At 36.2% G+C, this 14351-nt stretch overlaps 1 protein-coding gene across 2 annotated transcripts; it reads right to left on the minus strand.

The window, feature by feature from the left end:
* Nucleotides 1-1724: 1724 nt before the first annotated feature.
* Nucleotides 1725-11234, minus strand: LOC121855428 (SH3 domain-containing protein Dlish-like). Of its 2 annotated transcripts, none has more exons than XM_042350364.1 (8): nucleotides 10968-11234; nucleotides 7467-7669; nucleotides 6683-6817; nucleotides 5171-5270; nucleotides 4427-4557; nucleotides 3711-3900; nucleotides 3229-3422; nucleotides 1725-2339 (listed from the first exon to the last, which is right to left on the minus strand). In XM_042350364.1, exons 1-8 carry the CDS (start codon nucleotides 11014-11016, stop codon nucleotides 2175-2177), a joined length of 1167 nt encoding a protein of 388 aa, XP_042206298.1. In that variant the 5' UTR covers nucleotides 11017-11234; the 3' UTR covers nucleotides 1725-2174. The 2 variants fall into 2 exon arrangements, with proteins under 2 accessions (XP_042206298.1, XP_042206299.1); XM_042350365.1 differs by having other exon boundaries at nucleotides 7467-7585; nucleotides 10968-11232.
* Nucleotides 11235-14351: the final 3117 nt, after the last annotated feature.

A 14351-nucleotide genomic window follows, 5' to 3' on the forward strand; every position in this document is an offset into this window, starting at 1 on the left:
CTGGTGTAAGTACAGATACATTCTGGAACCAGTACAGTACATAACAGAGACGTGACAAACTCCCCAAGCGGCTAACGTGCTGAACAGTGGTAAAGATGATAAAATAGTAGAGTATATGATCATCCAAGTCCCTTATCCTCATTACATTTTTCCTGTGAAAACTTACCTTTAAACCAACAATTAAATAAAATTTTACACCTTTTATCTCCATAATTTACAACAATTGAGTTTAGACCTTTTAACACTTATGGCGCTTCCTCATCACAACTCCAGGCACAGAGTGGTAGCTGAATACCCGACAGCTACCGTGGGACCAGTAGTGGCATACCTGCTGGCTGTCTTTAATGTGGCATGATTAAATTGAGCGAGTACTGCACCAACATCGTGCTAACCCACGGCATCGCGTCTACCCGGCACTACTAGCAACCGAGCCACAGCGGCTTTGTGTGTAAACAAACACTAGTGACTGACCCTGGTGTAATAATTACAGTTATATGGGCAAAAGTATTATTGTTATGCATGTTTGGGGATAATTAGCAGAAATATAATTGTCCAAAGAGGAGTATTGTGCTCATAAATAATGATAGTTCAGTACCAGTGATAACGTTTGTTATGTGGGTTGCGAGTACATCATTCATATGTATTACCAACCGAGTGCTAGTAAATGTTCTTTATTGTTCATTCAGAAATAACATCAGGTTATTAGTGATGGATTAATACGAGGTGTTGACAAGTGTGTAAAATAACCATCTTATTTGTCAAAGAAATAATATAACAGTTGTTTAATGTTATAACAAATAATTGAAGATTTATTTTGTTACTTGTAAAGTAAGCCCTAGTGGTCCAGTCTTGTCCGAGTGCGTTAAATTGACATCTTATTTATTCTTGCCGTTAATAAATATTGACCTAGTAGACTGCGAGTATCACCGCTCATATCCTTCTAATAATTGCTTCTCAGAAAATATTGTACTCACGTTCCTAGGCTCGCTACCATGCTACTTAACAGTTCGTTGCTGCTATCAGTTATATTCTAATAAAAGCTTGGGTGGTGGCAGTCTACCTGTGTAAGTATAGTAATTACTTTAATAGGTGTTGTATAAGAATGACATGGTTTTCCCAGGTTAATCCACTGACTAGAATAAAACTAAGGTATGATAAGAAAATGAGAGAAAGAAGTAAGAGGAAAATACAAGAATAAATTATTGACACTGAAAGAAAGAAACAATAAGTAAGGAAAGTGAAACACAGGAAATAACCAGATAGAAATAAAGTACAGTCATAAGTATACTGAAACAAAAACATAGAAAAACATATAAAAGGAAATAATACTGTATAACTAAGAGAAGAAAAGGTTATATTAGACAGAAATAACATAGAAAATACAATAATATAAATAGAAGCACATAGAGAAAATAAGATATATAATAGGACAGAAAATAGAAAGAGAAAATGTTAAATTATAAATACTAAAGAAAAGATAACTAGACTTATCTCTCTTACACTCTAAAAATTTAACCCCCCTTACAACCAAGCTTAAGACAGGTGCACCGCTCTTACTTTTACCCTCTGCACCAGACTTTATGCAAGGAGTTCAAGGCTCCCTAATTAAAAATACTTTTTTTTACTTTTACTTTTATCCTCTTCACCACTGATTGGCTTGTTAGCCGCTTGGGCGATTGGTCACGTCTCTGTTGAGGGGAAAATAATTCAAAACAAACAACAAATATATTATATCTAACTTGTTTAAAGGTTAACAATGTCATGTACAAATATATAAAAGGAAAGAGGTACAAATTAAATATAAAAAAATGTATCGAAGAGGAAAGCTTACAAATGGACAAGTTGACTTCATATTTGGCACAGGTGGCATTTACAACACCGAATCACAACTCCTGCTAAATATAAAATGACGTATCCTAGTGTATTTAAATAATTGTGAGTAGCATTAATGAAATTATGGTATAAACAGATAAATATATTTTCTATACAATAATGTATAAAGACAAATCACTGTATCTGCATCAGTCTCGCTAGAGGAACCACCGAGGACTGCCATCTGTACATTAGGCACCTCCCTGACAACACTCTAGTCTGGTTTGATATTTTCTGTCATATATAGAAATCACAAACACAGTTTCCTTCACAGAAAATCGTATTTACACCACTGACATCCTCTATAGGGACGTCATTGCAGGAGGACGGGCATAAGCTTTTGGTATAAAGCCATACTTTCGTGTCTTTGGAGCGTACGCCCATAACCATCCATCTACAGTTTGATTGGTCAAGTCGGCATAGATCCAGTCCCCCCGACGCACAGACAGGTCATCTGGGGCTTGTGCCTACAAAGAAATTAAAAAATATAGCATGAACCTTATAAATTCCAACTTTCGACTTCATCCACTTACATATAAACAGAAACTATTAATCTAAAAGAAAATACTGTACTGTACCTGAATTTCCAAAACACAAGCACTGTATCACAACGTGCTTTCAAAATTGAAGGATTGAAGCTGAAATTCCGCTGTAAAATTGATTCAGGACTGTCAAGCAACTCTGTATAGTCACCAAGTCTATTTTATTCTCCTTGCCACTGCTTGGCCTGTTAGCTGCTTGGGTAGTCAATCACATCTCTGTTACACACTGTTGGCAAGTACTGGTTCCAGAAAGTATCTCAACTTGCATCAGTATTGGTCAAGTCTAGTCTTAAATGAGTTCACACTGTGACACTTGGTGCCATAACAGCACATTATGGCAGATTATTCCAGAGTTCACACTTTGGTTGTAGCCGATCATAAATTGTTTCAATAAATCAATTACTGTACAGGGTACTCCCAATTAAACACTAGGATAAATATCATACTGGTAAGCCTGTAGTGACAATATACTATACTATACTGTACTGTACTGTACAGTACCTGAACTTTAGAAAATAACCTATTTTGTAAAAACCTACCATCAAACAGCTAAAGTATATACTGTACTGTAATGGCCAGAATACACTCACATAATGCAGATCAAAACTCTGATAACACAATCAAAATTACCAATGCTGTACAGCATACATAAGCCCCACACTAATGTGATCCCTTGCAACATGTCCTCCTGGGAGAACATATTATTTACAATGATGTACAGTTTGTCATTTTACTTCAATATTAAAATTTTAATAAAATTAGCTCCAACATACCAGTTTAATTAATGAAATAAATTATATAAATGGGTACATACCTTATAATCATAGAGCATGACAAGTTCTGAGCCATGAAACCGAAGATCATCGCTGTTTCCAGGGTTTATGTGGTGTTGAGAAGCCCCATAACCCAATTGGTGTCCCCCAACACTTCCCAGTCCACCATGTATCGTGCCCACCATGACCCCCCCACCTCCCCCACCAGTCGTACCCCCACCTTGTTCCAGGTGATCTGAAATATATAAAAAATAAACCTCGGTCAACCTACATCAAATATACCTTTTCAATATATAAATCAGGGCAGTACAGTATATGGCATTGTCTCCACACTTTCTGTACAGTGATCATTTTGACTTCAACTTCAAGTACAGTACTGAACATCCAATTGTAAAGTTCAATATGACAGAACTTGATCAGAGATTTTACAATAAACTGGATTTAAACTGAGCTTACTTAACACTGGAGACTATTCTGACACTAAAACTTTAACATAGAGAGTCAGCCCAGTAACCCCACCCACCTTGTATTACATCAGCCGGATACACAAAACCAGACGGTACAAAACCTTCTTGCCCGTCTGATCTCAGCACCCAATACCAATCAGGGTCTTCACGATTTAGCACTGTTACAAACTCTCCTCGTTCTACACTCACATCATTTTCATCACGTGCGATAAATGTGTATAGGACGATGTACCTGCCAGCAGGATCCTTAGAGGGCAAGAGATAAGATCAAGAATAAATACATGGGGTAATGCTATTTTAATTAATATTACTAAAATGAAGTTCGTCTTGGTAATGAATTTACAAAATGGTGCAGAATAATTTCGAAAATATTATAAGTAATGAAATTAGTACTGTACTGTACTTGTGAAATATGAAAAAGCAGGAGTCCCAAGACCCTCTTGGCAAAATATAAAAACCCTGTTATAGTTAAAATATTTGGGAATAGAAGTTAAATATAGGAACTTTGGGATGTCTGTTAAGGTAAAATATTTCAATAATTTACACAAAACCAAATGTAATGCAGATAAGAATGGAAATTTATACAGTACTTGCATATACTCCAGGAATAAAGAGACAGATACTGATGTATATATACAAGTATATATAAAAAGCAACATAAAATAAAAATGGCATTATATATTACCTTCACTTAGCAATTACTGAAGCACAAACAAGATATAAAAGGTAAAATCCATGCAACTCTTACAAAGTAACAGGTGTCATAACATACCTTAAAGAAAGGGTGAATATCAGGCGTAGCTGTACCACTTTGGATGGACGAGTCTGATGTTCTATTAGGTGGGCCCCCTATTAACTTCCCACCATAACTTTCATTATCTGAACCCACGAGGCCAGGATTGTCTGAGGGCAAAATACAGTGTCATACATATACAGACCTTCAGAAAAATATGCGAAGTAACTAAATGAACCTACAGCTACACCCCATAAAAAGTCAGAGTACATGTAATATCAAAATAATTGTGTATTGTCTGAATCATTTGAAAACTAGAAAGCAAGTTAATCTCGTAGTTCAGGAAAAAACGAGTTAGTTAGATGATATGCAACGAGTGTTTAATAACCTAACAAGCGTGACACCACAACCCATGGAGGAGAGGTCCCACCATTCAATATTAGGTGACTTAAGTGTTTCTCCATCACCACAAACTGTCATTCATTATCAAGGGCCAAAAATATTACCCCCCCCCATTCACCCACCAAAGATACACACCAACTGTGCCCCCTTCAATTACAACCATATGTGAGCCCTTCAATTAGTACCATACCTGTGACCCCTTCAATTAGTACCATACCTGTAACCCCTTCAATTAATACTTTACCTGTGACCCCTTCAATTAGAACCATACCTGTGTCCCTTTCAATTAATACCATACTTGTGACCCCTTCAATTAACAACCTTACCTGTGTCCCCTTCAATTAGTACCATACCAGTGCCCCCTTCAATAAACAACCTTACCTGTGCCACCTGAGTTGATTGTGCCTATCGTCGTATTGTGGTCAGTGTCTAGACCCCCTCCGCCACCTTCCATTGAATTATGTTCCCGAGGCATTTTTTTCTGAAGCAGAGAGAATCGTTACACATTCTAAAACCTAAAACTCATATGGCATATAATCCTCAACCCCATTGACAAATAACTATCAACATTATGTAAATCAAGAGTACAGTATCTGAAACATTCTCAATTTCCTCACCAAACTGAGCGACACATCTCAGGGTTGTGTATCCATTTTGTCTCTTAGTATTAGGAAGTTAGGACTAATGACAACAAATTAATTTACCTTCCCATTCCTTACAGTTCCTTACTGAAGAATAGAAACTGTAAATTTCGTTGCTTATAACTGTACATTGCTGCAAATATGTCTACTTCTGGCCAGTTGACCCCCAAATATACTGTACTACAGCAGTAGTGTAAGAAGGGTGTTATCCAGTGTGACCCTACCAACAATTGTAAGTTTTCTCCAAATACTCCAGTTCCCTCCTGTATTAACACTGGACAAAGAAGGTCATAGAAAGAACAGACCAACTGTCTAGCAAGCCACCAACTGGAAGAATGATACACTATAAAAATAAAAGAAACACTTTGTTAACATATACTCAGATGGCATCACTATTTCTTGACAAGGAATCTGCTTTGACACTCAATATATCCTCAGTGTGGGTGACTGTGGTGGAACAGAAGACCTGTATGAAAGTGAAATGGGGACCTATAGGCATGTCTGACAACCCATTAGAGAAGGAGTGGATAAAACATTGAATACTGAACTAGATACAGTACTATACCCCCATTCCAGCCAACAAACTGTCCCAGATACCTAGCTCCAGGGAACAAATTGTTTTACAAGAGACTGAATTACAGCTTGGGTCATGTCTCACACTGACCCACCAGTGAATCCATATTTGGACACTAACAAACATTAACAAATATTTACAACACAAAGTAAACTAAAGGAATACTTGCCTTACCATGATAAAAATGCCAACACTGTGTCGCTCAACCTTTAACCCCTGCACTACAAGGATGCAACTTTTAATATTTTATTTGGTTAACATCATACGATTTTATTCAATACAAAGGTGGCCATACATAAGGAGTTAATAAACCTAACAAGTGTTAAAAAAAATAGATGTAGGCAGTTTGCTTTTACCAATGGTGACAGTGTATGAAGTGCCAAAATGTTCACTGTGGCACGAGGCAACTAAAACTGACGAGTTGATCTTGGGACCACAGCTAAGAGCCAACAAGTGAGGTGGCAACTCCAGATTTTGAAGGGTTACAGTTTCAGATGAAAGATATACTAATCAACGGGTTACTACCAGACGCCACACTAGAGGCTACATGGGTTCTGACCCCATGACTTAGTTGAATAGTGAGTGAATCACATAAAACAGCCATAAGATCCTAAGTTTACCCTGACAGTAAAATCCTAACTCATACCAACCAACAAGCAACAGTGAAAATGAACTTACTTTATGATTCATTGTCAGCTCCCCAAGTTGAGAGCCATAAGGTGCACAATATGAATGAGGAATGAAGCCTTCTTGTTGGCCGTGCTCGGCTATAACGTATACCCAGTCATTCTCTTGATAAAGTACATTTACAACCTGAAAATAAACCAACAATTTAAGGGGCTCCTAAGTATAATGTGACAATATTTAACTGCATATGCTTACTGGATGCAAAAAAATAAACTTAAATTAATTGTTAGTATAAATAGCAATCTAATGATGAAGTAAATTTAGTTGCAAGATAAAGATTTTCTAAATTATAAACCAACAAGAACCAATTAAGAACCCCCCCAAAATAAAGCATTTGCAGGATAAGTCTAATGGCAAGGTGGAGCAAAATGTGGGTTAGTTTTGGTTAAGTAGAGTGAGCAATAAGAGTAAGCTTTTGGAGAGGGTCACTCCAGTACATCACCAACACCTACTGGAGTATCACTCATGGAGATATGGCGGGGAAAACTCTCAAACATGGGAGGTATCTTAGTTGTCATGATGCTACAGATGTGATGGCAAAATAAAATAGTGACCATGAGTAAACTAACAACATTTATGTCACTGATCTGGATATGAACCGAGTGTGGATATAGTACAAATATGTGCATAGAGTGTGCTGAGAATCACCATACAATACCAGGCAGAGAACAAGAAAAAGGAGGATTAAAAAACTAAAACTAATAAAGCTGCTTACTCTCTACAGAAATGTATCCAATGAAAACTTGAAATAAGCAAATACTGTATGATAACTCACACTACCCCTCTTCACTTCCAGTTCATCGTCAACACACGGCGTGAAGTCATGGAGGACCACCATCTTGCTGTCTGGGGAGAGGCCTGCCTCCTTCTCCAAGCCAACCCGCACCAGCGTCTCTATGGAAGCAGAGCCTGTGATGCGACCGAGCCCAGGAGCGCGCACCACCTTCTCCTCCCCCTCCGACACGTACCCCCCAGACCCTGAGGAACAAACCCGTGTTGTGAGGCAACCAATCAACTCGAATTTCAGCGATCATTTTTAAAAGCTAAGGCTGATTCTTTTGTTTACCCCTACACCCTTTAAATGATCTATGTTGCTGACATTATCTATGTTATGAATAATAATTATTTGTAATGGAAAAAATATTATAAAAGTTTTATACTGTATAAGTACCGTACTGTAAACTTAACAGAGAACAAATTACAGTATATAAAACTGTACCCTACAAAATATTTTCAAATCTTAGAAATGCAATAATTCATCAAATAATACTTTTGTTTAACACTGTACTCTTACAGCAGATAGATTTTGCCCCCAAAATATGATGCATTTGTCATATAAATCACAAAAAAGTAATACAATGTACAATAATATGAATTTCTTATACATAAACATGCAGACACACACACACACACACACACACTTCATCAAGGAAATTAAGCTGCAACAAGGAAAATATCTGGGGCAAATGTTTTTTATTCCAAACTAAATCCAACCTACGTTAACCCAAAGATAGTACAGTACAGTACTGTATATCATGTCTAACCCAAACACAATCACTTGACCCAAAGAGAGATGGGATTCTATTGAAAATTTTCTACCATCTTTGCACCAACTAATCCTTCAGAGTTTAAATATGCTGTCGGAGCCTAATATAGTATGCTGCAACTACTGAGATTCAGAGTATACAGTATATTATACAGTATATTTGTGGCATAAAATGTAAATTGAAGTTTAATATTAACCCATAAATAATTTACTCAGTTGCACCAGAACCACAGGGTTAATTCAGGCATTTATCTACAGTTCCTTAATACCCTCGGCAATATCAGCACTAATAATACTGCAATACTAACACTGGATAGACCTACAACCCCAATGGCTAATAAGCTGATTAGCGGTGAAAAAAAAATGTTAACCTGGTCTGACTTTAGCAGGAACAATGCCACTGATCTCAATTATTACAGAACTGTTTCTTTTGTTTCTCAGGAATGCTCTGTTGTCCTTTCCTCTTAAAACCATACTGTACTGTACTAGTTCAGTCATGGTTTGTATTATGTTGCCCCAAAACAGAGTTGGTTTACTGTACTTGCTATTTGTGAATATTATGTAACTTGACCACATCTTTGTTTATCCAGCCACTGCAAAAATGTAATAATCTCAGTATAGTAATGGCAGAAACTTTCAATTCACTAGGAAATGTGAAATATTGAAAATTAAACTGGCTTATGGTAAGTAAATTATCTACTGAGGTCTTTGTTAGGTTATATGAAAAAGAATTCTGATAAGAATATGGTAATACTGAAGTGAGCTGTGGTAATTTTGAAGTATAATTTCATTCCCTTAATAAAGGATTTTTTTCTTATGGACTTTTTTTAAAGAGGTTTGGGTAATAGCCTATATAAGTATCTCTCCCTAGCTACCAGCTATAGGTCATATCACCATAGAATATAAATATTTTCTTACCTCATGAAAAGGCCAAAAAGTCCAGGAGGAATACGATTTGCATTATATCACTTTTAATTTATTTTTACATCTTGTTTGAGAAGATGCGGCCAACCTCCCTCTGCCAACCATGTTTACTCTCTGTGAGTAAACACTTCTTTTCAATTAATGTTTTACTTTTTTATTTAGGATATTAAAACAAAAGATACCAATTGTTTTAGGTTAGGTTAGAATGTAGCAGCAAATTGCATCTACTTTGGGAATTTTAACAGTTCCCAGCAGTTTCTGAGTTTGATTGTCAATAATTATGTTCATAAAATAAACCAAACTAATCTGCCAAACCTAACCTAACTCACTAAACCTAACCTTATTATATTAGCGATATCTTGTATTTTAATCTCCCCACCCAAAAAAAAATACATTCTAATTCTTCGAACAAGAAGCCAACATAGTGAACAAAGGGAACCTTGTCGACCACGCCTCTGGCCCGTAAAAATCTCAAATAATGATACAGTACTGTATTATGGTAAATGTATTCCTAAAGCACTTTTTGGTCTTTTCATAAGCATTTATCTTTATCAATATGCCTTAGAGTTGGGGAGTTACGGACCAGCACTAATATGGTATATTACCATAGTTTTTTTTTAATGCACAGAAAGCAAATATGGCTACATAGAAAAGAACAAAATGAATTAGCTACCTTGAGATTACTAAGTGGCACTTGTTGCGGTGATATAAACATTATTCAATGAAACTTCAATTTTGACCAATTCTTCGGCCGGCAAAAAACAATAATTGACTCCCTAAAACAATTCAAATTACACTGTATGTCACTTCTTTTAACACAGGTGCATGTCATCAATTTGCTTAGAATTTTGCAGAGATTTTCGGTAATTTCATCAAAAGCCTTATTTTTTTTTTTTTTTTTTCAAAAAATTTAAATTTAGCCATTTGTTAGTTTCAGTATTATCAAAATATTGCCATCAGCTTCCATAGTAAGTTAAGAGCCTTAGAGAGCATTGAATGATAATGAGAAGTGTCAAGGTCACACTGGTCACGTGAGGAAACTGTCATAACTTCATAGTAGTTAACTTTTTTCCTAATTTCAAAATGGCTGCAAACTGAGATAGGTAGTAGTTTGTTTAAGTAAATGGTTATAATTTGCTCTTTTTATATTCAATACTTTAATAAAAGTTGCGTGAACCATATCATTAATACTGGCAGTTGATTATCTGTATAAATAAGCTGACTATAAAGTATTTGTGTAAGTTACTTGAAAACATCGCAAACAGATGAAGTACTTAGCAACAAACTTTAAGTGGTAAAAAGTTATATAATTTTGACTGTGGAAATGATTCTCCCTGTGTATCTTCCATTCATATACTAATATCATCCCACCATTCCTCATCATTCATAATATTCTAAGACGTCTTCATCATGATAGGGATTTTAACACGGCAGTATGAACCCATCCCAACCCAATGTTTATCTCGCTAAATACCTTATAATTAACTACCAATTTCATATTTAAGGTTAATATAGCGAAGTATGGGTAGAGACAGCATGCTATTTTACATCCAATAGGTGTATGATGGTAAGAGGTATATTAATAGGTTATATTTCACAAGATAAACATTAACTTCTCCCGTTTGTTTACGCCAGAACCTCCCCAGTACCCAAATATCAGAAAGAGGGTCACTCCTTTCCACCCTCTTTTCTGCCATTTCCCCAACGTTTATTGCCCTCATTATCCATTAAATCAAATTGAAATTATCCGAAATATTGCTGAAAAAATTATGGAAGTATCTATAAGTGAGAGATCATATATATTACCTTTCTTTTTCTTGTTCCGACGAATTCTGACTGGGCACAGGAAAGCCATCTTGCTGTAGTCTGCATCGGGCAGTGGTGCCACGTTTTTCAGCGTATTGACCTCAACAATAGATTCATCGATATTTAGTCAAACCTTTTCAACTATAATATAAATTAATTTGTGCTATATATCAGTTACAATGCTCAGTTTGAATCTATATTGTCCGTTTTTGGATTTAAATGTGATATGTGTATTAAGTGGGCATGAGAGACGTGGCATAGGCCGTCGCGTATCTCAGAATGAGTCCAAAGCCGCAGTATTACCACCTCATTAATACTCTTCAGCAAACATAACAAAGTCTAAGTCCATATTTCGAATAATTTTATAATCCTAAGATGTTCTTATCTTTCATAATTATCGACATAAACTATAAAATATACGCTATTGCGGGTGTTATTTGTCGTTAGTTTAGTTCGAAATATTAATGAGAAAAAATGATGACTGGTAACGTTGGCTGGGAGAGGTTCAACTTTGGATATATTAATCACTGTAATTGTGGTAATAAAAACTAATTAAACTATACATAAATATATAAAGAGTACTAATTCGGTGAAAAGTAAAGGGCTCTTATTAAAGTTAAAGTATGTTATTCACGAATGCTTTTATCCTGACAGATAAAGCGTTACATTATGACTTAGAGCGAAGTGTTGAGAAAGAGAGATAACAGAGAAAGCCTGAGTGCGTTTTGACACCAATTTGTTTTTTGTTTTACTTTGGGTAGTTTTGGTATCCAGAGGGAGTAATGACACGGGATTAAAGCAGCTTTATGCTCTACAAATAATCATGACATGCATTGTGTGAATTGCTAAAACCTGTAAAGATTCCGATACAATAACACTGATTATTACATTACCGTATATGAGTCATGTCAACATTCATGCACTTACACTAATATAACACACACACACACACACATGCGCATATTAGATGTATCTTTACCCATCAGTAACTGGTTCATTGACAAACGTACATATCTATGGTAGTTACAGTACGTAGGAATAGGAGAGTCGCGTTTATTGTACTATACTGTACTAGAATGAAACATGTACTCTGAATACAAGAAAAATAATCAAATTAGAAGCTAAAGAGATAACAAACTTGGGAGAAATATGGTTGTGTGAACTGAATGGAATACAGAGAGTAAGAAATGCAGAAATTAGACTGAAATATGGGGTTAAAACGAATATACAAATCAGAGGAAGATGGTAGGGGGTCGAGAGGAAAGTCAAGTAGAGTGAATAATAATATGAAGGATGCAATATGAGTGAGAGGTGATGGACATGATTGAAGAGATTTGCTTTGGGTGCTTTATGGGAATGTTACAGCATTTTGGGTGAATGAATGACAATTTGTCTTATTCCTTAGATAATCGTCTATTTTAAGCGATTTAGCCATCTCACTTAGTGATTTGGTTAAGTTGGGTTAAATTACATAAAACAGGTAGTCGTCCAGAAGAAAATTATCCAAATGGGATGTAATTGTTGCAGCTACTTTGCAATACACCAGGAGAAGGTTTGCAGGAATAACTAAATTATTAACAAAAATTACTTTTAAAGATACATCATAAAAATAATTTGGTTCCAGAAGTGAGTGAGGCTATGGAATCACTCATATGATGATGAAGCAGCTGAACTGGAGCTAATTGCTTTATAATTCTTTATAATAATTTTTTGTTTATTGTCTCCATGTTAGTACTGTTGTTGTGGATACCTCCCCTACAAACGCTGTTTGTCGCTGAGTAGCCAACCCCGCGAATTCCCCAGTGTATGCCTCGTGGTCTAGGTCAACCAGCGCCGCCTTACATGACGGAGGTCAACTATTAAGCCACGCCTACCTCTGCTATATAAGACCTGACCTCGTGGTGACCACTCTCTTTTCTACTTACACCAACCAGCAAGCAACACCTCCTCCTCCTCCTCCTGTCTGGCGGCCCTCGCTCCTGCCGGCGAGCATGGCGACCCACAAGCTGGTCCTCCTCTGAGCATCCTCACCAATCAGCTCCATCTACTCAACGCTTGTAACCATGCTGCCTTCCCAGCACCAAGCTGCATTGTACATCCAATACAACATGTACACAGAGAGTACATTGTGAGTTTCCTTTCTCCACCCCATCCTGAGTGTGAACCAAACAAGCAGTACCCCACACTAATCCTGTCACCTGATACAGTGGACACCAATACTCAGCAGATTTTAACCTGCAAACTTTCTGCCTAACTTCCCTATATCAATAAAAAATTTAAATTTTAAAATCCTTAAATGATACAGGTCACCAATGACCCTTCACTGTATATACAGGTATGTATATTTAAAAACCACTGGTCTTCATCCCTAAACATTTCAGAAATATGTGTTGCTGGTTTTTCAAATACTGTACTGTATGACCCTTCATTTCTTCAACAGTAGGTGTATACACTTGTTCCAGAAAGTATCTTTACAGAGGGTTTCTATTTATTTCAAATTAACACTGCAATTCCTGTTCTCGTAAAATGGTAGGGTTGTACATATTTACTGTATAGTATTTGTATCATGAACTTGAACCTTGCAGATATCTTGAGACTATAAGTAGTAAAACTTTGATAGTGGATGACCACAAGTAAAGAACACATGTCGTATGTGAATTATGAATGATCACAATCTGTGACTGTACAATGACTCTTCAAAGAGAACATTGAATGTACTGTACCTCAGAATGGTGCTCACTCCCTTATTAGCCAAGTACAGACACCAATATTTGTATCATTATCATTTCTTCCATCATTAGCTAAGGTATTGTCCACATTGGTGATATTTATAAGTCTGAGTGATTTTTTCTTTGGAGCTGCAGTATCATGTACAGTACAATACTCAATTTGTTTAGCATTAGTGATATTGTTAATCATGAGTTTAACTTACTAAATACAGGTATTGTAGAAACAATATGGATAAACAGGGGTAACAGTAATTCCATAGGTCAAATGTCTAAATACTGTACAAGTAACAAATACTATACAGTCCCACCATTGGGGAGCTAAAACTGGCACACCATTTCACAAAACTTATTGGAAGGTTGAGTGTTGGTTATTCAGTTATACAGTATTTTAAAATTGTTCTAAATTTGTTATCTACTCTTTTTCCGACTTATAAAGCATGTGTTGGGATACAAAGTTTTTCATTACAATTAATAGTAAACAGCAGTATTTGCAGGTCAGGTATTAGCCAGTAAAACAAGCAATGATTTTAGCAAAGCAATTCACTGACAACGGTCACAGCTCACCTTGGCTTGAGAACAAATGAGAATAAGAAAATTATTTTTGTGAATTTTGGTTGCCGAGTTGGCCAAGGTAGAATTCCTTTGATTTTGGAGA

Source organism: Homarus americanus, unplaced genomic scaffold (assembly GCF_018991925.1).
Source record: "Homarus americanus isolate GMGI-L3 unplaced genomic scaffold, GMGI_Hamer_2.0 scaffold45299, whole genome shotgun sequence".
In the NCBI taxonomy this organism is placed as follows: Eukaryota; Metazoa; Arthropoda; class Malacostraca; order Decapoda; family Nephropidae; genus Homarus; species Homarus americanus.

Excerpts from the sequence above, each read along its gene's own strand:
- LOC121855428 (XM_042350364.1), bottom strand. The coding sequence starts at position 11,016 with ATGGCTTTCCTGTGCCCAGTCAGAATTCGTCGGAACAAGAAAAAGAAA. Across the intron at positions 5,271-6,682 it reads AGCTGACAATGAATCATAAA|AAAAAAATGCCTCGGGAACA; the intron begins GTAAGTTCATTT and ends TCTCTGCTTCAG. Across the intron at positions 3,423-3,710 it reads TCCGGCTGATGTAATACAAG|ATCACCTGGAACAAGGTGGG; the intron begins GTGGGTGGGGTT and ends TATATATTTCAG.